The sequence below is a fragment of the Rhipicephalus microplus genome, chromosome X (genome assembly GCF_043290135.1).
Source record: "Rhipicephalus microplus isolate Deutch F79 chromosome X, USDA_Rmic, whole genome shotgun sequence".
In the NCBI taxonomy this organism is placed as follows: Eukaryota; Metazoa; Arthropoda; class Arachnida; order Ixodida; family Ixodidae; genus Rhipicephalus; species Rhipicephalus microplus.
Window position 1 is genome coordinate 271,038,756 of NC_134710.1, and position 24,597 is coordinate 271,063,352.

General features: G+C 41.7%; 1 protein-coding gene across 2 annotated transcripts in view; it reads left to right on the forward strand.

Moving 5' to 3' along the window:
* The window catches only part of p115 (General vesicular transport factor p115), a 61,289-nt gene that overhangs the window by 1,777 nt on the left and 34,915 nt on the right, over positions 1-24,597 (forward strand). For both annotated transcript variants that reach the window (XM_037414027.2, XM_037414028.2), the window contains exons 5-11: positions 6,185-6,343; positions 9,389-9,509; positions 12,677-13,041; positions 15,432-15,520; positions 17,965-18,119; positions 22,430-22,635; positions 23,926-24,036. In XM_037414027.2, coding sequence (XP_037269924.1) covers positions 6,185-6,343; positions 9,389-9,509; positions 12,677-13,041; positions 15,432-15,520; positions 17,965-18,119; positions 22,430-22,635; positions 23,926-24,036 — 1,206 coding nt within the window. The remainder of the gene's footprint in view (positions 1-6,184; positions 6,344-9,388; positions 9,510-12,676; positions 13,042-15,431; positions 15,521-17,964; positions 18,120-22,429; positions 22,636-23,925; positions 24,037-24,597) is intronic.

The window sequence follows — 24,597 nt, forward strand, 5'->3', positions numbered from 1 at the left end:
ATAAAGACTAATAGGGTAGATGTGCATGTACACTTTGTCATAATAAAATAATTCACAGGCACAAAGATGTAACAGGGCAAACGGCTAACTGGTTAAAGTGCCAGTACAGAAAGTTGCACATTAAGCAGCTTTAGGTTTTGCGCCTGTTGGTGAGAGAATGTGTACTTCTGCGCATGCAAAAGAAACCTAACTGGTTTACGATAAAACTCAAGTAGTGTGTGGAGCTCTATCTGGGCAGAGCTGCTTTTTGCAAGACAACGTTTTAAGCTACCTAAGGACATCCTGAAAGCGAGCATGAGGGTACTAATAATAATTCTTGGGGTTTAACGTCCCAAAACCACCATATAGCCGCAGTCAACCTATAGAGAAGAGCTCACGCAGCAAGAAACGAAGACGAAGTTCTTGCCCGGTCTTTTCCAGTGCCTTGCATGTAATTAAAGTGAGCTCTCCTATATCCGACGTCTGCTGTGTCTGCGTCGTGACACTGGTGGAGGAGCTGGGTACATGTCCTGGACACTTTCCAACAACCGCCGCCTGTTAGGCCTGAGCCCAAATATCAGTCCTTGGCTGGAAAACATGACCGCGCCTGGAAGCAGTAGCCCTGCCATGACCAGCCCAAGCACAACTGTCACAAACGACTCCAATTTTCGGAGCATCCGCGGGCCACACCTACCAAGGAAGGGCGCTTTTGTGTTGGGGGACGACATCCGGCGACTATAACGACCCAGCGTGGCGCCGGCTCGTCTTCCCTGCACCGGTACCGGAAGGGGCACCGGCGATCTAAACAAGGAAAATTACTCCCAGATGAGACGGGAGCACGTGTACGCCCCTGAGGAGGTTTGAACTGCATCGGAAGAGCAGTTGACGTACAGCCAGCAACAAGTGCGGTCGTCGGTGTCGCGAGTCTCGCGTAGGCGGCGAGCATGGAGTGACCCGTGCAACGTATTGAGACGGCTGCAATTCCGGGCACCCTCGTCGTCTACCAAGCCGGCGAGACCTTCAGCGGCACCCGTCAACTCCCCTACGTGCACCAAGAGCTGGCCTGGTCCGTATGGAACTTTTTATTGTGACTTTTTTTAAACTGTTAAATTGTTTTAACCAGCCTTTTTTTTTAATCTGTGTAGTTGTGTGCGCTGCGACGCACATAGAAACTCAAAAGCGCTACCCTGATCATTCTGTAATTATTTTCTTGTATCCCTCTCCTTTGATTTCCATCTTGTTGTTATTTTGTTAATGTTCCGCATATTTGTCTTTAGCCTGTATCTTTTGTAGTGTTTTTAGCACATTTTGTTATATAGCTGTTGTTTCTATCGCGCGTATCAGTTTTCCTCCTTTGTTATTTTTGTAATCTCCTGCCTTTGCCCCTGTTTTAATTAAATGCTTGTTTAAGCGTAATCAAACTCCGTGTCTGCTCTATGAGTGCGTCGGTCAGGCCCACACATCACCACACGTGCAACCCCGCACGGGTCGACCAACCCGCAAATAAATTCGAAATGTGCCACTTCGAGGCCTTTCAGGCGTCGCAGGCCGAAGCGTAAAGTGGAATCCTGCGAGTCTGCCGCACGTCGATGTTGGATCGGCGGGGCCTCACCCGAAGTGTGTGACATTATCACAGGTGACTGTTTTCACCCCTAAAATTCCTGTGGACTTCCACGGCAACACATATGAGGACGCAGATGACTGCTTGAGAAGTTCGAGCGCACAGCCAACGTTAACGGGTGGAACGCCGCACAGAAGTTGGGGTACGTGTATTTTCCTCTTCAGGACGGGGCTCGCACATGGTTCACCAATCGCGTGTGGTCAACATGGGATGAGTTCTGGTGGAAGTTCCTAGACACCTTCGCAAACACCGAAAGGCGGGAGCATGCACAATGACTCCTCGAATTACGGATTCAAAAGCCAAATGAATCTGTTGCTGTGTTTGTTGAGGACATGGCTTGTCTCTTCCATCAAGCAGATCCTGATATGCCCTAGAGAAGAAAGATCAGCCACCTCATGCGCGGTGTTAAAGAGCAGCTGTTTGCTGGTCTCGTGCGGAACCCACCTTCAAGCGTCGACGAATCGAACACGCTTTACCGCCGTCGAACGCGCACTACAGCTACGCTACCGCCAGTACGACCGCCCAAACAACAGTGGACAAATCGGCGCAACCGCCGTGACCACTGTGATACCTGACGAGGCTTCTTTGTGTGACCCGATACCCAAAATTGTGCAAGAAGAGATGAAGACGCTCGCCGCCACACCAAATGACTGCGCGATTGCGTCAGTTACAGAAGTTGTGCGCCAAGAGATAAGGCAAACGCTTTCACTTCCCGAGCTGGACACTGACACGGCCAACCTATGCAGATATTCTCCGTCGACAGCCATCTACCGTGCCGCCACCACAACAGTACCACCAGCAACAGCCGCTGACAGAGCCTCAGTACTACAGGGAAACGTCGACGTCGATGCGGCCTCCACTTCGCAAAACCGATACCTGGCGTACCCCTGGCTTCAGGCTTGTGCTTTCATTGTGGGGAAGCAGGCCACATTGTGCGGTATTGTCCTCATCGCGTCGCCTGGTACTAAGGTTTTTCATCCACTACCCCTTGGCGCTATTTCAATGGAAGACGCAACATTGATACCACAACGATCCCGTGGGACGTTTCTCCTGGGTTCCGGTCACGCTCACCCTCTCCTGGTCATTTTCCCCAATCTAATAGAGGCAGCACCACGGACATGGTGAGAGGAAGATATCCCAGTCTAAACTAAAAGCAGTGACCTTAGGTGGGAAAGTTGCGAATTGCCGAAAAGTTGAAAATCTCCCATTACCGCCGCACGAAGTGCCACAAATTTCGAATGAATTGACGAAAGATGAGATTGTCACCGCCGACATTACACTTTCAGTTGACGGTCACGACGTGACGGCACTGGTCGACACTGGTGCGGACTTTTCAATAACGAGTCCGAATCTGGTCGACAAACTCAAGAAAGTGAATATGTTATGGATGGGACCGCAAATCAGAGGAGCTGGAGCCAGCTGCTAACTCCTATCGGAAAGTGCACCGCACGAATCAAGATCGGGGATTCATCATTCGTCGCAATCTTCGTTATTCTTTCTGAGTATTGTAAAGAGGCCATCTTGGGTATGGATTTCTTGCGGGAGTACGGTGCCATCATAAATATACCGGACGGTGCACTGACCTTCTCAGCCGACCATGGCGTAGGGCTGCAGCGCAAGCCCATGCGCGTCATTGGCGACCTGACCATGTCACTGTTATCATGCCGCCTCGTCTCTGTCACGTGTAACACGCAGCATATTGGAGAAGGTGTCGCGGAACAAGTACCGATGCTTTTACTCTCGCGAGGCATCGCTATTGCCAGAAGTCTAGTCAGTGTAGTGTCTGGGCAAGCAGAGGTCCTGTTGACGAACTTCAGCAACGAGCGTCGACACATTACAGAGGGTACCACAGTTGCATACTTCAAAGAAATTGTAGAATTCCGCTAGTGCTTCGCAGTGCAACTGGCAGAGACGCCAGCCACTTCAGCACCACCACCTGTCCATGTGAGCACAAATTTATCATCAGCGCAGAGGCAGAGTCTTCTAGGTGTTCTCGGCCAGTTTGAAGATTGTTTTTCATCGACCTCGAGGGTAAATGAAATGGCACTAAGAAAGCACCGAATTATAACGGAAGAGACGGCAAGACCAATTCGACAAAACCCATACCACGTGGCACCGAAAGAACACGAAGCAATCCAAGAACAAGTCCAGAACATGCTCGATGATGAAATCATTCAGCTGTCAAAAAGCCCTTGTGCGTCACCGGTAGTGCTGGTTAAGAAAAGAGACGGCAGCTTATGCTTCTGTGTGGACTACCGCAAGCTGAACCGCGTGACAAATAAAGACATATACCCATTACCGCATATTGACGATTCTCTTGACAGGCTGAGGCATGCACGCTTCTTCTCGTTGATGGACCTGAAAAGCGGATGTTGGCAAATCGAGGCCGACGAGCGAGACAGAGAAAAGACTGCTTTCGTTACGCCTGGTGGGCTTTAAGAGTTTAAAGTCTTGCCCTTCGGGTTGTGCTGAGCTCTAGCATTACTTCAGAGACTGATGTATACCGTCCTATCAGGCCTTAAGTAGCAGACGTGCCTGGTATACCTCGACGACGTCATTGTTTTCTCAGCAGCATTCGAGGAACATCTAAGACGGCTTCTATTAGTATTTCAAGCAATACGGTCCGCTGGCCAAATGCTGAAACCTGAGAAATGTCATTTTGGTTTCAAGGAACTCCGATTCTTAGGACATGTAGTGAGCCATGAAGGTGTTCGTCCGGACCCAGACAAGGTGTATGCCGTCAGAAAGTTTCCGGTGGTAACGGATAAGAAGGCCGTGAAACGTTTTCTTGGCCTCTGCGCCTACTACTGCAGATTTATCGCCAACTTCTCGCACATAGCGTCGCCCTTAACACGCATCATAAGAGAAGATGTTCTATATTTATGGGGCAAAGAGGAACAAGCAGCATTTATCTATCTATGACAGCGCCTGCAGACACCACCTGTGCTTGCTCACTTTGACAAGGACGCTCTTACCATGATCCACACCGATGCCAGCAACGTAGGTTTAGGCACTGTATTCGTCCAGTGGCAAGATTCAGCGGAGCGAGTGACCGCTTAATGCAAGTAGGACATTTTCCTGTGCCGAGTCCCATTATTCCACAATGGAAAAGAAATGTCTTGCTGTAGTATGGGCAGTTATAAAGTTTCGCTCATATTGCTACGGCCGTCCCTTCCACATAGTCAGCGACCACCACTCCCTTTGCTGGCTGACCTACTTGAAGGACCCATCTGGTCGGCTAGTGCGCTGGAGCTTGCGCCTTCAAGAGTTCCGTATGTCGGTCGTCTATAAGTCGGGACGGCAGCACTCCGATGCTGATCGCTTATCCAGGTCACCTATAAAGCAAGACGATGTCCCAGAAGAGGATGACATGGCGTTTTTAGGAGTGGTTGACACGGTCACCATTTTGTATAAGCAGAGAGAAGACGATGAGTTGCTTCCTCTTATTAATTTTCTAAACGGCCAGTCTACAAGCGTTCCCAAGATATTTGCAAGGAGCCTGCCGTATGTACATCGATGTGGATCATAAAAATTAGGATGACGTTCTACCACACGTGACGTTGGCCTATAATACAGCGCAGCAGGAAACTACCCGAAGCACACCATTTAGTCTTTTTTTATCGCCGTGAAGTGATGACAATGCTTGACGCCATGTTGCTCCACGACTTCGATGATACAGACACCAATGCTCAAGCCTTTACCCAACGAGCTGAAGAGGCGCGGCAGCTTGCACGCGTGCGAATCACCCGGCAGCAGAGCTACGACGCACAACGTTGTAACCTGCGACACTGATACGTCACTTATTAACCAGGCGAGAAAGTGTAGGTCTGGAGCCCTATTCACCGATGCAGCCTTTCAGAAGAGTTACTGAAGAAGTACTTTGGTCCTTACAATGTTGTGCGGTGCCTAAGTGACTTGAACTATGAGGTCATCCCCCACAATTTCTCGCGAACTCGCCACAGCAATCAGAAATCATACACGTTATGCGGATGAAGCCATATTGCAGTGAGTCAGTTAGATAATACGTCAACTATATACACCGCATATTTTTGTAGCAGAGCATCGGGGCGATGCTCTTCCTGGAGGGAGGCAAATGCCGCATTCAACCTGCAGAAAAGAGCTCGTGCAGCAAGAAAGGAAGACGAAGTTCTTGCCCGGTCCTCTTTTCAAGCGTCTTGCATGTAATTAAAGTGAGCTCTCCTATATCAGACTTCTGCTGTGTCTACGTCATGACATTATGATTATGAGAGACGCCGTACTGGCAGGTATTATACAAACTAATTGAATGATAGAATATGTTTTCTTTTTTTTATTTGTGCTGTATTGTTAAAAGCAATGATAGCAAAGATGTTCAATTAACTTTAATTAGTTATGAAGGCCTGACTCATGCCAGATTGGTCATAGATCTCTTTGCCCTTTGACTTTGTTGGGCTGCTCAAAACAATGTGTTTCAAGTTTCACCAGTTTTGTATAGGGCATCTTAAGGACTGCTAAACCAGATAAGTTGGTCATCTGTGCCTCTTGCAATCAAAACAACTGTGATAGAGTACTTCTCAACAGAATGTAATTATTCATGCAATGCAGGAATTTGACTTCAGAGTAAGATGGCCAGCTGTTCGGCTACTGACTGGCTTGCTAGTTCATCGTGCTAAAGAAGTTCAAGAGTGTGTTCTCACCAGTCCAATGGGTGTGTCCAGGCTTATGGACCTCCTCTCAGACAGTCGAGAAGTCATTCGCAATGATGTGAGTATTGCACCACATTTGCTTATAGCATGGCACATTAATTCATTGAACATACACTCAAGTTCTTTTACTAAAGGTGACCAGGCTGCAACATATACCGATAGGTTCTATGGGCTATGAAATAAAGTACGAAGTTCAACTGCAACATTATACCTGTGTTTATATGAGAGCTACTGACCACGCTTTAGGAGGTGTGTACAGGGGACATTGAAAGTAAGTTTCTGGATGCAGTGTTTTCTTAGATGCTCATTTGTCTCTACCAGTAGCTATCCATTGACTTCTATGTACATTCAGTGCTATTCAAACAAGCCCTTATAGACTTATAACATCCGTCATTACATAGGTCATTTCATTACAAAGGCGTTTGACTGAATTGTATTTTCAAATGTTATTTTTTTTTTCCGCTGCTTCATGAACTGGGTGTCCCAAATGAATGGACGTGTGAGAACATATTTGTCGTGCCCCTGCTAACTTTAGCCAGAGATTTGAAGATATCCTGATGCATCTCATAATGACGCAACTAAATGCATATTGTCAATGACTTTACGGAGTAAGTAATACTATTTTTAGTGTTGTGGTTAATTGCTTCACTACCAGCTTTTAGAGAAACAAAGCTGGGTAAAAATATCTGATCAGAAAGTCGTAGATCGATTTCCAATACGTCAGATGACACAATTTCTTTCTGTCTATTAAGTAGTACCATTTTTCTACTTAGTACTGATGCCTGCTAAATACCATAAAATATCATGTGACAGGACCACTTGTGCACCTATGCGCACCGTAATTGGTGTGATTCCTAATGTTATTGTTGAAGTAGCATCCGGCCTGGTGAACGGCTGCTTAAAGTGTGGCAGGGTCGCCAGATGACACTTGTTGCTGTGTGAGGACACACCTTTTGCTTCCAGAAACACAAACAATAACTTTTGCTCTACCTACTGTTATCACAAACCACTGCGAAGGATTATCTCTTGCACATTAACACTAGGGAGCACTGCAATCACTGCATGTGAACAGGCTTGTCACGTAGTATATTTTTATATTTTGCAGGCATCTGTATTAAGCAAGAAAACACTAATACTTAAGAAATGGAAAGTTAGCAGTCGTCTTATTGGACATTTTACAAAGCAATCTACAAGTTTCTCATAGGAATTTTTTTGCCCATCTTTGTTGCTGCGAAAGTGGGTTAATTAATTTTGGTCATTCAAGCAATTACATGTGGCAGAAAAAAAAGGATGCATTCTATACATTAGTAAGCAACATGCTGCATGCATTTGGTTGTGTCATCATAATAGTGTGTAAGATTATTTTTAAACTCTGGCTAGAGTTAGCTGGTGCACCCTGAATATAGTCGTAGGTTTCCACTGCAGCTTTGAGATGGTCTCCTATATGTTCTTGGCTGGGAGTACACAGCCATGTCTAAACCAGTTTATGATGGCCCATAAATTTTAATGTGTCTCTGGTACTCTGACTTATTTTTTTGGAAGGTAATTATCAGTGAAATGCAGGTGCTACAAAATATGTGAGAGGGCCACTTCCTATAAAACTGAGAAAGTGCCAAGTGTGTGCGTGTCACTTTCCTCTTAATTATGGAGTTCATGTTGCTGCACAAAAGCAGCAAGTAAACTTGCACATGCACATTCAATGACCTGATATGTATCAGCAGGAAGCATGTCACTATGAGATTTGATTACATCACAGTTTAAATCTCATGACTTTAAATCTTAGAACATGAGCATAAATTGCATTTGTGACCATCTCAAATGTCACTATTTTATATACTGTGGCAGTGACAGCTATAATAAAAAAGTTTGCATTGAAATCTGTGATGGTCTCTGAAGTTTTCATTTTGGTGGGGATTTTTAATTTCCCTTACACTCAAGCTTTCTGTGCATTTAAATTTATTGGCATCAGATAACTGAATTGCAAGAAAAAAGGGCTCCATTGTCTCGGTTGTACTTTTGTGTTAGTTTGTTTTAGAACGACTTGACCTTGCGCATAGTAACTAATCTACCTGCCACTAGGAATCGTGCTTGCCTGAGCTCATTGGTTGCACATAGCAAGGGGGTTGCAGCCAGCTACTTTGGACGAGGACAGAATAGGATATGACAGACCACTGGACTACCAACTGAACGTTCATTGAAAGTTCAATAAACGTTCACTTGCTAGTGCAGTGTTATGTCGTCTCCCTTTCGTCCTCGTTCAAAGTAGTTGGCTGCAACCCCCTCGCTACTTGTCACTTCGACTGAACACTTGAACTTTGCGTTTCGTGTTACCTTATGTAATGTATATCTAAATGGGCTGCTCACATTAGATTGAAAATGGTTTGCTTTATTGTATTAATACAACAAAGTAAATTGTTTTCATACTGGCAAACTTGTGCAGCTGAGCTTGCATAGATGTTTAAATTGCATAATTATGGTTGCATGGAATGCAATCAGAACTTTAGACACGATTGGATGTTTGCAGTTCTCTTTTTCAGAACTTAGATTCACATCTCATGAATTAAACTGATTTTCAAGATCTTGGGCAGGTGCAAATGAAAAAAAAAAGAAATTGTGTCTGTTAACCTATATTACAACTTTTTACAGACGAGCTTGCATATTCTTGTTATGCACTCTAAAAAGCAAGTTTTTTGGCATGATCTACAACCATTGATTAGTTTGTAAAAAGAGCTCAAAGAGTGTCTCTCCGCCAGCACTTGTAGGTTCTTGATACCTTCAGGGGTTGCAGCCAGAGATTCTATGGAGTTTGTTTTTATAGCCATCAAAATTGCTGGGAAGTATAGAGTGCATTTCTAGTCTTAAGCTCTTTTGCTTCCTTACCTGTATGTATTCTTATAAGTTTTGAAACCAAGTAATGATGTACACGTACTGCGTGAGAGAACACATGATTAAAAAGCCATCATCTGTCTAGTTCCTTTCGAATATGGAGACATTTTGTGTCATGTCTGATTGAATACTGAATTAGTGTTTACTATAAGTGCAAATGGCTTTGCAAGCAGTTCATACTGACTACCACTCGTTAATGTAACTCGCTTCTTTTCAGGCGCTTCTTTTGCTCGCTCACCTGACGAAAGCTAATGCCAACATTCAGAAGATCGTTGCATTTGAAAATGCCTTTGATCGCCTTCTAGACATCATCATTGATGAAGGCTGCAGTGATGGAGGTGAGCTTTTTTGCATTGTGCACTAGCATGGTCTCTAGATAATGTGGGAAATTTTTGAAAAGCAGTTACTTTTCTTTTTTCGTAGTTTTAGGTTCATAATTTTTATAACAGCAGTGAAAACAAAGACCACGACTTTCGTGTTGTATCATGTGCACTAATGCTTTAACAGACATTCAGTTTACTTATAATGATCATGTCATGTACATATGAGTCTAAAACATCATTACTTTATTTTTTGCTTTGACTAACGCTGAGGCACCTTAGTTTCTTTTTTTATGGCAACTTCACGAGAGCTGATGGTAAAACAAAACTAAGAAAGTTTTACAGTACAGCTGTTATAGGATTATTTCAGTAGCCACTCTTGGTGGCATTGTTGTCTACTACCACCTCCACTGGTGTTAGTCACAGCTGTCGTGTGCAATGAGAAAAAAAAGGGGGGTGAGGAATTATGCCTGGATGGAAGCCAGGCCCTGCATGTAAGTCAGGTATTCTACCACAGGGGCACACCAATGCTTGAAGGGTCCTCGGAAAAGACTTTATAGAGGCATCATGTGTGGTGAGAAGTCATGTTACAAAATTCAGCATTGCATGGCAGAATTGTAAAATCATATGAGATATTACACCATGGGAATTCCGTAATGAATGGGTGGTTTAAAACTACCAGCCCATGAGGAAGGACTCCGCCACATTTCATCATCATCAGATACAGCAGCAAGAATGTGTCTAACTATATAGGTGTGTACATCACCTTACAGACACATTGTAGGCATATCGGTTTATCACAAAACCATCATGTAATAATGCATAGGGGGCGCTTCGCAGCTGTATTTGGTTTAGTCTCCCTGAGAAAATTCAAAGTGGGCTTGAAGGGCAATCCTCCTGCTTATGCTGTGACTGGTGCATGTTCTGTGCAGGCCTGGCATTTTGTGTTTGTTCAAGAATGTTTATCATTTATGCCTCTAGAAATTGATGTGAAGCACAAATGTAGCTCTGATGTATCCACCCCAGCCATATCATCACTTATGGTTGGACTAACATGGGTGCTTTCATAGTGTTGATTGCAGTGAACAGACTACCAGAAGCTTGTTTTGCCGTGATCTTGCCATGGCTTTGTTCGGACTTTGTATTTGTGAACTTTCAAACTTTCATAGTGTCAGACTGCAAGTCCTGCACGACATACTTTCAACAGCGAATCTGTCTAAACTGGCCGTAAGAGCTCTGGTGTGTACAAAAACTGCTCGGAGCACCTGAGGTTGCATTGCAACTGCTCATGTCACAGCTACACTGCATGTGCTCAGCACGACTGGCACAAGCTCTCTTTGTTCTCTTCTTTGTCGTCATCTTCTGTTTTGCTCTCAAAACATGCGGGCCGATTGCTTTGGCGCAAGTTGAAATAATTATGATGGGTGAGATGGGTACAGAGAGAGAGAGAGAAAGATAGAGAGAAAGAAGGAGAGAAATTCTAGGGGGGGAAAATACATTGCGAGATGAGATTTAACTCTTGTACTGACAATCCAAAGGCTATCCAGGCATGTTGCTATAGCGGAGTATGGCATAGTATAGTATAGCAAGGGGGAAGGAAAGAGAAGTGAGAGTGGGGAGAATGTGAGAGGATCAAAGCTTAGCATAGAAAGAGGAAGAAATAGTTATAGAAAGAGAAGCAACAAATTGCTTCTCTTTCTATAAAAGAAAGAGAAGCAATTTGAGAAAAAGAAAAGCTTTCAGAGAGAAAAAGAGAGAAAAAGAAAAAACTTTCAGAACAGCAACAACCACTATCTAGGGGCCCATCAGCTTTGCTGTCTCTGTACTAAAGCATTGCTCCTCTAGTGCTAGCTATGATATTTTTTTCATTGTAAAGTAAATCAGACTGGTAAATGTGAGCATATTGAACCACTACTTTCTGAACTAGTTACCTGCAGTATGCAGTGAGCTTTTGGGAGGCTGCTGCTGAAGCTTTCACTGTGGCTGTACTGCCTTTTGTGTGCGGGCCCCTCATTTTTTGTGTGGCTATCTTTCTGGTTCTCATTTGACCACACTTTATTGCTTAATATCATTTCTACTAATAAGCTGGAATGGTCAGAGAGACCGTTTACTTTCTCTCTCATTACAGCTATGTTTAGTTAGTACTCTTCTAATCTTTCCTGAAGCCATCGGAACATAAATACTACTCCAAATCCTAGTTTCGTTCACTACAGGAAATGCAGAAAAAAATGCACATCCCATTTTCCTCCATACATGCATTGAACATATTTGACGACATGTAGTTGTCACTGCTATGTGCTTTTCTGGTTTAGCTGATATAAGAGATGCCAATGTGTAATATCCACTGCCGACCTAATAGAAGCATCCTATTTTCTAGCCTTACAAATACACTACAGTGCTGTGTATAAAATTTCCAATCTTTTCAGGTCATGAGGCATCTGGTTTATAAAAGATTTTCTAACACTGGGCCACCCTGACAGATGGTGGTAGTACAAAGGATGCTCAATAAACTCAATGACAGCATCGAAATTATGCACATGCTGCTTGCATTGTGTACGGCTTATACTACTCGGCCTTATACTTGTGATCTTGCAGGGTCTATGAGGAGGTAGAAGTGGGCGCTGAGGATATGTGTGCCTTGTGTGATGAAATTGACCAAGGTGGATGATGGGACGCCTAAGTTTCAGTTTTCTTATCTTACTTGAAATGTTTCTTAGTTTGCAGGTTCTGAGTTCTCTTGAACAATACCCAATCAAGAATATACTTGTCGTACTTTAAAAATAACGCATTCTGTTTTCTTGTTGCGTAGATCGAAGGGGTTAAGCTGCACTCATCTTGCCTGCACTCAATGTTCATACCTGATTTCTTGTGAAGTGTGATAAGTTCAAGAGTAGCCTCCAAGTGAACATGGCATAACACTGAAATTTTTTGTGGTCACCACCGAGTTGTGCGATTGCAATCTATTTTAGAAAGGTAACTTTTATACAATACTGTTGCTAGAAACAAGTTATTGTTTCTTTCACCTTTATACACCATTTTTCTTGTTGTTTCTTCTTGAAATGGGTTTCAATGCAACATGAGATTACAATACGGCACATTCCTGTTCCACTTGTCGGCTCTGATATCTGCGCAAGGAATTATTGCTTATAGAGGGCACTCAGCTGTGTGTTGTGCTATTTACACAGGTGTGGTCGTCGAAGACTGTCTAGTGGTTCTGCTACACCTACTGAAGAACAATAATTCAAACCAGAATTTCTTCAAGGAAGGCAGCTATATACAACGGCTGAGCCCCTTCTTCAATTACCACCACAGCCAGCAGCAGCAACAGGAGGGCTCAGATGCCCAGCAGCCTGGTGGTGGGAGTGGATGGTCAGCCCAGAAGGTGTCCAACATTTTCCACATGCTCCAGGTGGTGCGCTCCTTGGTTTCGCCCACTGCTCCACTCAATGTCACTTCATCATGTCAAAAGGCAATGAACCAGTCTGGCCTGCTTGAACAACTATCCAACATACTTATGGCCATTGGTGTTCCTGCAGATATCCTCACTGAAGTGAGCACAGACCATTTTCATCTGTATTAAATTTGAGTACTAGTACCTTGCATATAAGTCTCACTAACATGGCATGTGTGCAGATATTTAGGCTGTGTGTTGCATGGCTACCACTTAAGCACTTAAAAAAAAATGAAAACAAGGCTAAGGTGTCCTTTCGTAATTTTTCGTATGGTCAGCTTGAAAAGAACTTAAGAACATATAGTAAATGACGTTATGTCAGTAAAAATATGCAGAGGCACCTTGGGCAATATTGTGAACCTTGCTGCTGGGTCATTCCATATCAAACGTTCCAGCCGTTTTGTCGACCATCTCAAATGTATTAAAAAAAAAATTGTGCTGATTCACTGCATTGAAAACAATGAACTGCTGCAATATTTTGGGGGGAAAAAGATTTTTGGTCACGTGGCTGCCTTCTGAACTTCCTGGAATGTCATTTGGGTGTTGTTTGTAGAGAAGTTTATTTTAAAAGTTCTGCTCCTTCTTTCTATACCAAGTTTGGTCTGCATGTTAAGTAAATGTGCTTGTGTAAGGTGTTTGAAGCTTAGTAATATTAGTGCAATTTTTCTGTCACATATGCCTCAAAAAATTTAGCCAAAATTTGTTATGTTTACATTTTTACTATTGTAATACCGCATTTTGTATGAATATCATAGCAGTGAATGCTTACTCCACAGAAGGTACATTTTGATGAAAAAATATTTGTAGACCTCTCAAGCTGTTAAACTTTCCAAGATAAAAAATAGCGAATTTCACAAAATTGTCATCTTTCGTCCATATTGAGATGCAATTTACATCATGTGGTGGTCCAATAAAAATCACCTTTATACCTAAATAGAAAGAAAATAAATAATTCAATTTATATGGCAAATATTATAATTACAACTTTTGTTTTAAGGAAGAAAATAATTTTTGAAGTTCAAAAATTATTTTCTTCCTTAAAACAAAAAATCATGAGCTTTTTGTCATGCATAAAACGAAGGCAGTGCCACTGTTCGGCTCAGTGCAAATGAATGCATATATGGACATATTATGTCGGAAAAAAATTAAAATAAAGTGTGCTGCATTTCAATGTTAACATAGAGACAGTAGTGTACACAAATAAAGGTCACGTGATAGATACATGTATATATTCACTTTTTTATCACCAGAGGCGCCAAAAGTAGTTTTCAGTGAACGAAAAAGTATAAATCTGTGTTTAACGAGAAAAGCAGGGTCCAGTTTAGACAATACTGTATACAGTCCTTCTATTAGTGATGCCATCTCAGTTTGTGTTATGAGCGGTTGTCTGTCCTTTTAGTGAAGTTTTTTTTTTATCCTAAAAAAAGGGTTGTGTGGCAGAAGAATGTTTAATGTTTATAAGTTATTGCAGTGGTAAACATCTTCTTGAGATGTCATCACTAGATGTTCAATGCTTTTTGTACGTCTTTTGCATGCCTTTTCTAACACTACAACTGTTCTCTTGAAAGAGCAGCTTTTTGGGCTGGTCAGTCAAACGTGTTTTAATGTTACCATATTGTTAATATTAAAAAGATTTTTTTGCAGTTTTATGTGAAGTGAAAAATTTTTGTACACTGTAGTAAGCTCAGTAAAAATTAAAACCTGAACTTTCTTGACAGCATATAAAAAGGTTGATAAGTAGTGCTGCTGTCAAATTTCTTCGTGCTACATTATTTCTGGTGTTAGCTTTTGTTGACATCTACATTTGACAGTTGAGCATGCATTTTATGGAGATTGGTGGCTGATACTACAGTCTTCAGTAGATGGTTGTGTCAATTTTAGGCCATGCATGTTTGCAAAAGTACTGAAGGAGGCAGGTTGTTGTCTACTAAGGGAACTAAACTATACTAGGGAACATGAGAAATAGGGGTACACAGGGAAACTTATATATTGGGACCTATTAATTGACTGTGTCTGTAGTTATGGTAGCTTGCATCATATATTTTGTTTTCGGCACCCATAGCTGTCTTTACAAGCACTACCTTGAGGAGGTGCCTGCTGGATTGAGGAATTAAAAGATAAGCTTGTAGAAGCAGTCCTCCCTTTAGTGGCTCGTCTCGCTTTATACTAATTAAGGATCTTGCCAAGTACCTTTGTAGAGCCAGCTGTTCAGAAATGTTTAATCATAATGAAATAGGAGATCACTTAATAGCACTTATGTCTCCACTGCATACAATGCTTGTCTGAATTGCACTGTTGTTTTTTTTTTATTGTAGTTATTGCATGGAAAAAAATCTGCACCTCTTTTTTTAGGCCCCCGGAAGGGTCATTGCCCCTTGCCACACTCTCCATCCCCTTTCTGCTCTGACGTTCATACGGAAGTGTATGAAAAATATTCACCTCTGTCTTTTCATTGTGTTACAAAATGTTGGACTGAAATTTCTTTTCAGACAATAAACACAGTGGCAGAAGTTATACGAGGGCACCACAGTAACCAAGAGTACTTTGCTTCTGTCAATGCTCCTTCCAATCCCCCTAGGTAATTCAGCTTTTATATAAGTTTTGAACTGCGAATACTTTTTTTAAATTATAAGCAAAACAAATGTAATACAAGGATTTTTACACCCAGACGGTTGTACTAATATGAAGTATATCCCAGTGTAAAATGGGCTTCATAGTTGCTTTGTTTTTTTTTAGCATGTAAAACCCCAGGATCGTTTCTATGAAGGGGTTTTTTTTCATAAAACCTCCATAGCAAGGGTATCACCATGTTAGGCATGATAGAAATTTTTGGGTCTTTTATACTTCTTCCAGTTGATAAATCATTCTGATGCATATTGATGTAGCATATATGTAGTACAATGATTGTATGATAATTTATCTCTTTTATCTACTGTCGCATAGCCCTGCCACGGTGGTCTAGTGGTAATGGTGCTGGACCACTGGCCTAAAAGTTGCAGGAGCGAATCTCGGCTGCATTTTTAAAGGAAGCGAAAATACTTTAGGCCAGTGTACTTATGTTTTGACAGACATGAAAGAACCCCAGGTGATTGAAATATATAGAGCACTCCACTACGAGCGTCCCTCATAATCATATCATTGTTTTGGGACATTATCTACCGTCACTTCTTTTGATTAAAAGCATGTTTTCCTAACTGTATAATTGTACCAGGTCTAAGCCATCTAAAAAATGCTGTTTCATCTTTGCAGCAGAATTATATAGAGGAGCAGGGGTTAGTTACTTGCACAAAATATGTTTTATATGCAATTCAACTAGTATTTACTTATTAAACTAGAATTATTCTTGTGGGCTTGTATTACACACTTGAAGTGTACATTTTTTACAGTTGTTCAATTAAAAATATATAATGAAATATACCTTTAATTTGTCCTTAATTTGAAATGTTATAGCAAACAATTTGTCTTTGGCAAAAGGATGCACAGGCTGCATATGTTTATTCCTGTAGCTGAGAGATCTGGCATAAAATTGCAAATTTCTGAAAGTGTGTTTGAAAATTGGCCCCTTTAAACTATTCTAGAATGCCTGCTGCAAGTACAGTTCCGAAGTGCCTGCTATGCCATAATTCGTTTTGCAAATTGGCAAAGTACCCACTACATGTCCCTAAGGCAACACGCACACCTTCACGTTTTATGCTGTTGCCAGTAACGATTAATTATGCCAGTGTGCTTTGTTATTGGTGGGCCTTTAAAACAAACATTCGTTAAACAGTTTGCATATTTGGGCCCCTGGTTATTCTAAGCTGCTTCCACAGGATATAACATCTGTTAATAACACTCCTACCACTAAATAAGTGTTTTATTCCAAAGCGATTTCGAGCACAGGTGTAGCTTTGTGGTAGAATACTTGCTTAGAAGTTTTGAGCTCTATTCCCACTCGAACTGAAGATTTCTTTATTATTTTTTAATGTGCATCTATCTCGAATTTTCACTCGCGGAGAGCTGATTTTTTGCTCACAACCAACGATGCCAATTCCAACACTGAAAATTCTGCAAAACGAGCTCTTCAACACTATCACTGTTTAAAATGACAGCACCCTAGGAACAGCCTACATTTCGAATGTTACAGCAAATGTTCAAAGATTGTTTGTGTGGCAAGAAGTCTCAAAAGCTTTCTTTTGCAAAGTAGCAAAAGACAATGATTTTAACACATAGGACAAGTGCCGTAGCCAATTTGAGAAGACGAGTAAAAATCCAAGAGGTGAAGATAGATGGGGCAAAATGAAGAAACTAATTTAAAAATTCTGGCCTATATAGAAGTGGCTGATCAGAATAAGGAAGTGAGATCTGGAGCCCTCCACAAAGGTGTCTTTCGTAATCATATCATGGTTTTGAGACATAAAACTTCGAATATTATGATTATTAAATAAAGAACGAAATATTCATTATCTAATTGGCAGTTTTTATTTATCTCTCATGAGACTTAGTAGCTATGGTGTGGCACTGGTAAGGTTGAAGTTTTGTGTTCGATTTACGACTATGGGCAGTTCCATTCTAACTAGCAAAATACGAAAACAACCATATATACTACTTGCATTTCATTGTCATTTTCATCAGCCTATCTAATTGACCATTACAGGACATAGGCCTCTCATAATGATCCCCAATTTGTCCGATTCTGCACGAGAAGATTCCATTTTATGCCCACAAATTTTTTCAATAAATTTAGATGCGTGCTAAAGAACCCCATGTGGGAAAACTTAATTGAGAAGCTCTTACTATGACTTGCCGTAATCATAACATGGTTTTCGCGCATAAAACACCAGAATTTTCATAGCGACGTTGGACATATGATATCTGCCACACTATACTATCCTGCTACAAAAATGGTTTTGCAGTACTTGTATGTTTAATTGTTATTTTTCAGAAAGCAGCCCTAGATGTGTACTGGTGTCCTTGTAAGTTGTATTTATCTTTTTTTTGTGTGAAAAATTGTCTGTATTTTTTTCATACTATATTTTACAGACCTGCCATAGTTGTCCTCCTAATGTCCATGGTCAATGAAAAACAGCCTTTTGTCTTGCGATGTGCTGTCCTGTACTGTTTCCAATGTTTCCTTTACAAAAATGAGCTTGGTCAGGCACAAATCATCCAGACTCTTCTACCCACATGTGCAGACAGTAAGTTGATCTTGCATTTTGGATGGTCTTGTTTTTTTGCTTGGCTACCTTATTCAGTCACACTGATTATGACAGCCAGCTTATGCGAAACATTTTAAGCACCTATATTTCTCACATATATAGTATTTTGATTCATTTACATTGTCAGTTGTACTATTTAATCTCATTATTAACTGTGTGGCTTGTTACATATATAAATTTAAAAGTTCATTTCTTTTGCTATACATAATATTAATTAGTTGTCTGCTAGTTCTCATTAATATTATTACTTATATGTTAGGCAAATTAGAGAGCTGCTGAAATGTCAGCCTCCTCTAAATTGAAGTCCTAAAATAATTAAACTTCAAGACCATCGGAGTTTCAAGTTACATAAAATGCCAGTGTTCTAGGTGGGCACTGCAAGTTTGAGATTTCAGAAGGGCCCTGAAACACTTATTGTCCACATTCGAAAACATTACCACCTTTTAGACAAGACTTATGTGAGCATGTGAGGCAAATTAAAATAATTTTGCAGTTTGCGTGAGCTCTCGACACTATTGAGCCATTGACACTCTCGAAGGGGACTCTTTGGGGACCCCTGCTTCTCTCACATTACCATGCTGCAGTCAATAAAACAAGTTATGATAACGTCATAGCCGCTATTTTTCTTTTGCATCATTTGTTTCCGCACTCAATACTCTGGGTGGCTGGTTGCGAGTTCGTGGCCATGGTGCACACTTTGAATGTTTTGTGTTGGGCGACACTGCAGTCCCGTTTCCTATTTGAAAGCAATTTTTGGTGTGGACCCTCTGGAAGTGTGTGCTGACATGGTCGAGAGCTGCACACGCTATATGGCAATTGTTGCACCCGGCGGCTTCTCGTTTTTGGACCTTTCTCAGATCAAAACTGAAACTGGTCAATAATGAGGGGCCTGTAACTAGTTATTGTCATGTGCCGCAGCGAACGATGTGTGATGTTATGACTAACAGGGCCCCAGCAACACATTGCAGCAGCAAAACGCGAGGCCAAAGATTTTGTGTTAGTACCCCTTTAATGTTGCAGTTTCCCCAATAAACATTTAAAGTGGCACCCAGTGTACAACATGAGTGCTGCTTCAAACATTCGGTACAGGGGTTGGCCACTTGCCTCGTTTCGAGTTCACTGTGGCAGTACTTGCCATTGCATCTTTTTGCTTCCCAAACAGCGAGTGTTCTGCTAGCTCCCTTCTGTGTGCTTTGCTGTGCCTCATGAGCTATACACCCTGGTAGACATTGCTTCATATTCAGCTATTTCATGGTACTCCACAATGCGCATTCTGAATTTCAATACTATCCATCAGCCAACCTCGTGGAAAACAAAACCCTCCTACACTGCATACTGTTGTGGCTTGACCAAACTGGGGTGCACAAGGAGAGCATGCATACCAGTCATGTCGAGCGCATAGTGAATGCTGTGCTATGTACCTCCATGCTCTGTCCACTGGGTTCTGTACTGTTACGTGCTATGACGACCCCCTTGTTTAGGTTTGTGCGAATAGTGAATTATAGGTTCGAAGCGAATAGTGATTTTCATCGAATGATTTCGAATCGAATTCGAATGGAATGTATGACATAAAAAAATGGGAATATTTATCATAACTTAACCTGCACAATATCTTTTTTTTTTAATTGAAGTAGGGGCTCTATGCGAATGCAATATTTTTTTTTTTTTTTTCGTTCAAAAGAAGTCGAAACAACCTTGAGTAGTAGTGGGATTGGAGTTTTGGTATGATGCAAGTGATAACCTGCAAAATATGTAACATTTAAAATTTATTATAGATAGAGCATGTAAGCTGTCATAAGAAGCTTTAAAGCTTAATAAAATCATGAATTGATTTGAGGGTGACATGTTCGTTTGAAGGGGCACTGCAACACTTTTTCAAGTAGCCACGGAGTCACTAAAAAACCTTATTGCCTCATGTATTCACCACCGCAAAATTTTTAGCATCAGTCTAGTACGAGCGCAGTTTGAAAGATTTGTTGCACACTGCAGTCGCATTCGCTCTTCTCGTCCCGACGAAAGAGCTGAGAGCTAAGCAGGCAGGGATGGCACGGGAAAAGAAAAAACATCATATGCGCCTCGTGACCTTGAGCACTTTGTCCTTTTTTCTTTAAATAATGCCTTTCAGTGCGATCACGTCCGTAAGCGTGGACAAGTGGCGACCTCCCACGGCGGTCCTAGTTACGACCGAGCGCGCCATGCTCAAATCGGCTAATGGCTGTGACAAGTGATTTTTGAGCTTGTGTCATTTGCTGAGGTAAGAGAGCAATTTAAGCTGACTTGGAGAATTTATTGTGAATCACAGGCCGCGTGCTGCGCTATAATATTTGCGTCGTGTGTTCTCGGTAGCCTCGACTACCGAACGACAGCGTTTTATGACCATGTTCAATAAGTGTTGCACGGCCTCTTTAAATTTGAAGGGGGGCATCGCGGCAGAGTGGAATTCCCCTGTATTGGTGCTTTCACGGTTTAGCATCCCTGAAACCACCTTTACAGACAATTACATGTGGATTGTACATTTCTTTGTTCACTGCGAATGCTTAGAAAATTTTCAATAATTTAAATTCAAATTGAAGCAAATTCGAATACTCTACTATTCGTTCGGCCCCGCCACGGTGGTCTAGTGGCTAAGGTACTCGGCTGCTGATCCGCAGGTCGCGGGATCGAATCCCGGCTGCGGCGGCTGCATTTCCGCTGGAGGCGGAAATGTTGTAGGCCGATGTGCTCAGATTTGGCTGCACGTTAAAGAACCCCAGTTGGTCAAAATTTCCGGAGCCCTCCACTACGGCGTCTCTCATGACTATGTGGTGAATTTGGGACGTTAAACCCCATAAATCAAATCAATGTACTATTAATTCGAATATTTGAAGCATTTGAGTAGTCGCACAATCCTACTCTTGTTGGCTTGGAATCGTACAGTTGGCTTGGCCTCTGTGGCTGAGACCCTCAAATATGTGGTGATGCTTGGCAGCCCAAGTAGCTTGAGTGTGCCTAAATACCGCTGGCTATGTCAACGCAAGAAGCAATGGCCAACAAATTAAGAAAAAATATATATGAGAGGAAACACCTTATTCCATGGCACAAGGCAATGTAACTCTGAGGGCAGGGTCTTTATCCTTGTCATCACCCTATGTGAAGCTGCCAGCATGCTAATTGGGAATGTAGGAGGGGAAAAAAGCTGTCCAGGCATGCGCTAATTAGTTGTACCTCCACTTTTACTCAAACGCTACAAAAATTTTGTAACAGGTGGTTCATGAGGCAACCCAGTTCACTAACGAAGCAATTCTATGAACAGTTTTAGAAGCATTCCTAAGCCCCTTGAGATAACAAACCAGAGTAGTGCAGCTCATAAAATGATGAAAATGCGTGACATAGAATGATACCAAGAATGCAGATACTGTATATTGAAGGGCCCTTTTTTTGTAACACATTTTTGTTACGTGAAACACATTTCAGCAACAACATTTCAGCAACAGAATTCATAGTATGCCTTGGCTGACTATCAGTTACCTGTGGACCTCTCAGTGTGTGCACATATTGTTGCTCATAATGGTACTTCAGAAAGAGAATGCTCCTTTTAGTGCTGTGATTGACAAAAAGGCACAGCCGAGGGGGCATCTGTATGTATGAACTAGTTCGTTGTTTTTCATGAATATGACATATTTATTATTTTTTTGCTGACTAACTGGAGGGTAGATGTGAATTGCCATTTTTGTGAAATTGCCATTAGCATTTTTCATTCCTGATGGAGGCCTGCTGAGCGCCTGCTACCCGTAGTAGTTAATGTTTCAATATGCTGGTTTCTTATCATGTAAAGCACTTGATACAAGGGGGTGTAGAAATATGTAGTGAGCTTACATTATGTCAAGAAAATTGCTTCATTTATAACTGATGTTTTGAGGTATGCAAGTTGAGAGTTCAGGAGGTTTGCTATAGTGCAAGTGACAGGAGCATAGCCTGCTACTTTCATTCATTGTCATGCCCCACAGCAATAGCATCCGGTGCAGAGAGCATAGTTTTGAGCAATGAAATGGTCTATACATGTGCCATTTTGCCTCTTCATGGTTGCCTGCTTTGGTGACACTGCTGTTTCTTTGGTTCTGTATTGGTATATAACCTGCAGTGCCATTGAGTAGTTATTGCAGGAGCAAATTGTACTAAAAAATATCCACATTTTTGTGACACATTCACATCTACAGGTAACGAATTCCGAGCTACAGTGGTTTGTGGTTGCTGCCATTGTGTTATCTTCTGATGCCCCTTGCTTTCCCATCTTCCTGCCTCTCTTCCAGTGACAAGTGTGACAGCGGGTCAGCTGCTATGTGGGGGTCTATTCAGCACAGACCCTCTTAGCAATTGGTTTGCGGCTGTGGCCTTATCGCATGCACTTGTTGACAACCCAACGCAAAAAGAGCAGCTCCTCCGTGTGCAGCTTGCCACTAGTGTAGGCAACCCACCAGTCTCCCTCATGCGGCAGTGCACTGCCATACTGCAGCAGGTGAGAACTTTATGCAGGGAAATAAAACTAGTGATGGGCTCGCACAGTGCTCTGAGTAGTAACTTTACTACTCAAGTAAAAAGATCTCTTTTTCTTGCATTGTAGTTGGTGGAAGGATTTGTTCAGAGAGAAAGCTGCATGCTGACTTTGCTTGGACAGCATATATTATGGCACCTCAGACTATCCTTTAAGCATGGAAGTTTTGGGAACACATGCCACAGTCACCAAAAGCATCGTCAGCTGCTGTATTGGCGCAGTGGTTACGGTGCTTAAATGCTCATTCGAAGGATATGGCTTCGATCCTGGTCACAGTGGTTATATTTCAGTGGAGGCAAAATGTTAAAGGCCCATTTACTGTGCATGATAAAGAAACCCCACGAGGACGAAACATTCATCTCTTCACTTCAGCATGGCTCAAAACCATATCATGTTTTTGGCACATAATACCCAGAAATTACTATTACATAAATGTTTAGTCACGGCACATATGTTACAGGATGTGTCAGTGCTGTGCAATATGTACTTGGTAAAAAAAAGTTTGTAAATTGGCTGTCAAAGATATGTTGAACTAAATGTTTTCTCTATCTGTTCAAGTTATAATTATTACACCAACTGATAAAGGCACTAGGCTCATGGCTTGATTGGTTATTGGGCAAGTTAGCGTTGGCTCGTCATAAATTTAAACAGTGCAGTTGTGAGTAGTGCTTATTGTGAGTGTATTGTTCTTCCTTTGGTCTTAGTTTCTTTTGTGTGCTGTTTAAATTCTTTATGCACCAGGAATTGTGCAATAATAAGATTATGAACAGATGATCAGCAGAGAATGTGACATGGACAAACAGATTTGGGGAGAGGCTTTACACCTTTCCTATTAACAGGTTTGACAATGTCACAGCAAACTGCTGAGTCTAGTATAAGTACAGAAAAATTTGTACACTGGAATTTGTACAGCAACATTTGTCTAAATATTGGTCCTTGTCCCAGTGCAATATACATTGGCAAACGATTGCATGAGTATTATAAAATGTTTCAGTGAACACTACAGTTAACACAGAGTGGTGTATGTAAGGTGTGTTATAGTGAAATAAAGATAAAGAAAATAACCTGTAGCTAAGACAGTGGCTGTCACATTATGATAGTGTCATGTTATCAATGGTAAAAAAGTGTTCTAGGAACTGTTCCTTTCCTGGGTAGATAGTCAGTTTCATTTTTTCTTGTTTGTTTCCTTCTACCAGTGTCTTGCGTATATTAGAAATGTCAAATGTCTCCTTTTTATCTTAATTTTTCTTGCAGGGTGGAAAACTGCAAACACGATTAGGTCTGCTGATGCTTATGAGTACATGGCTGGCCAACTGCACGCTTGCTGTGACAAGTTTCCTCAACATACCAACAAACATCCCCTATGTATCCTTTTGCATCAGAACATCTCCTATGTATCATATGCATCAGAACATCTCCTATGTATCATATGCATCAGAACATCTGAGTATGGTTGATATTTAACAGTCAAATGATGGCAGCCACGAGAACTTGTGTATACAAATCTGCATGTTTATTAACAAATGTCGAACAAGGGATATGTCTCTAGATCCAAATGTTTAGACATGTCTTTGTTGAGGCTTCAGCTACTTTAATAGTCTCTGGATCCAATATAAGGCAACTTGTCAGAGCTGATGCAGTAACTGCGTTTCGGAATCTCTGGAACTAACATTCGACCAAGGCGAGATGTACGTATTTGTCGAAGAAATAACTGCTTTTTAAAGTCTATGAACTCAACAGCTTGACAAGGCTATGTGTATTTGTTAGGGTGACATTTTTCTCAACAAAAAGAACTGTTTGTCTAATGAAAGCAAGTCTCCTCGTTTAAATATACACTGCTACAATTTTCACCAAATCTTGGCATTAAAAATGCTTCAAGATAAATCAACGTTAGTGCCCTTTGGAGCATACACAGTCCCTCATGAG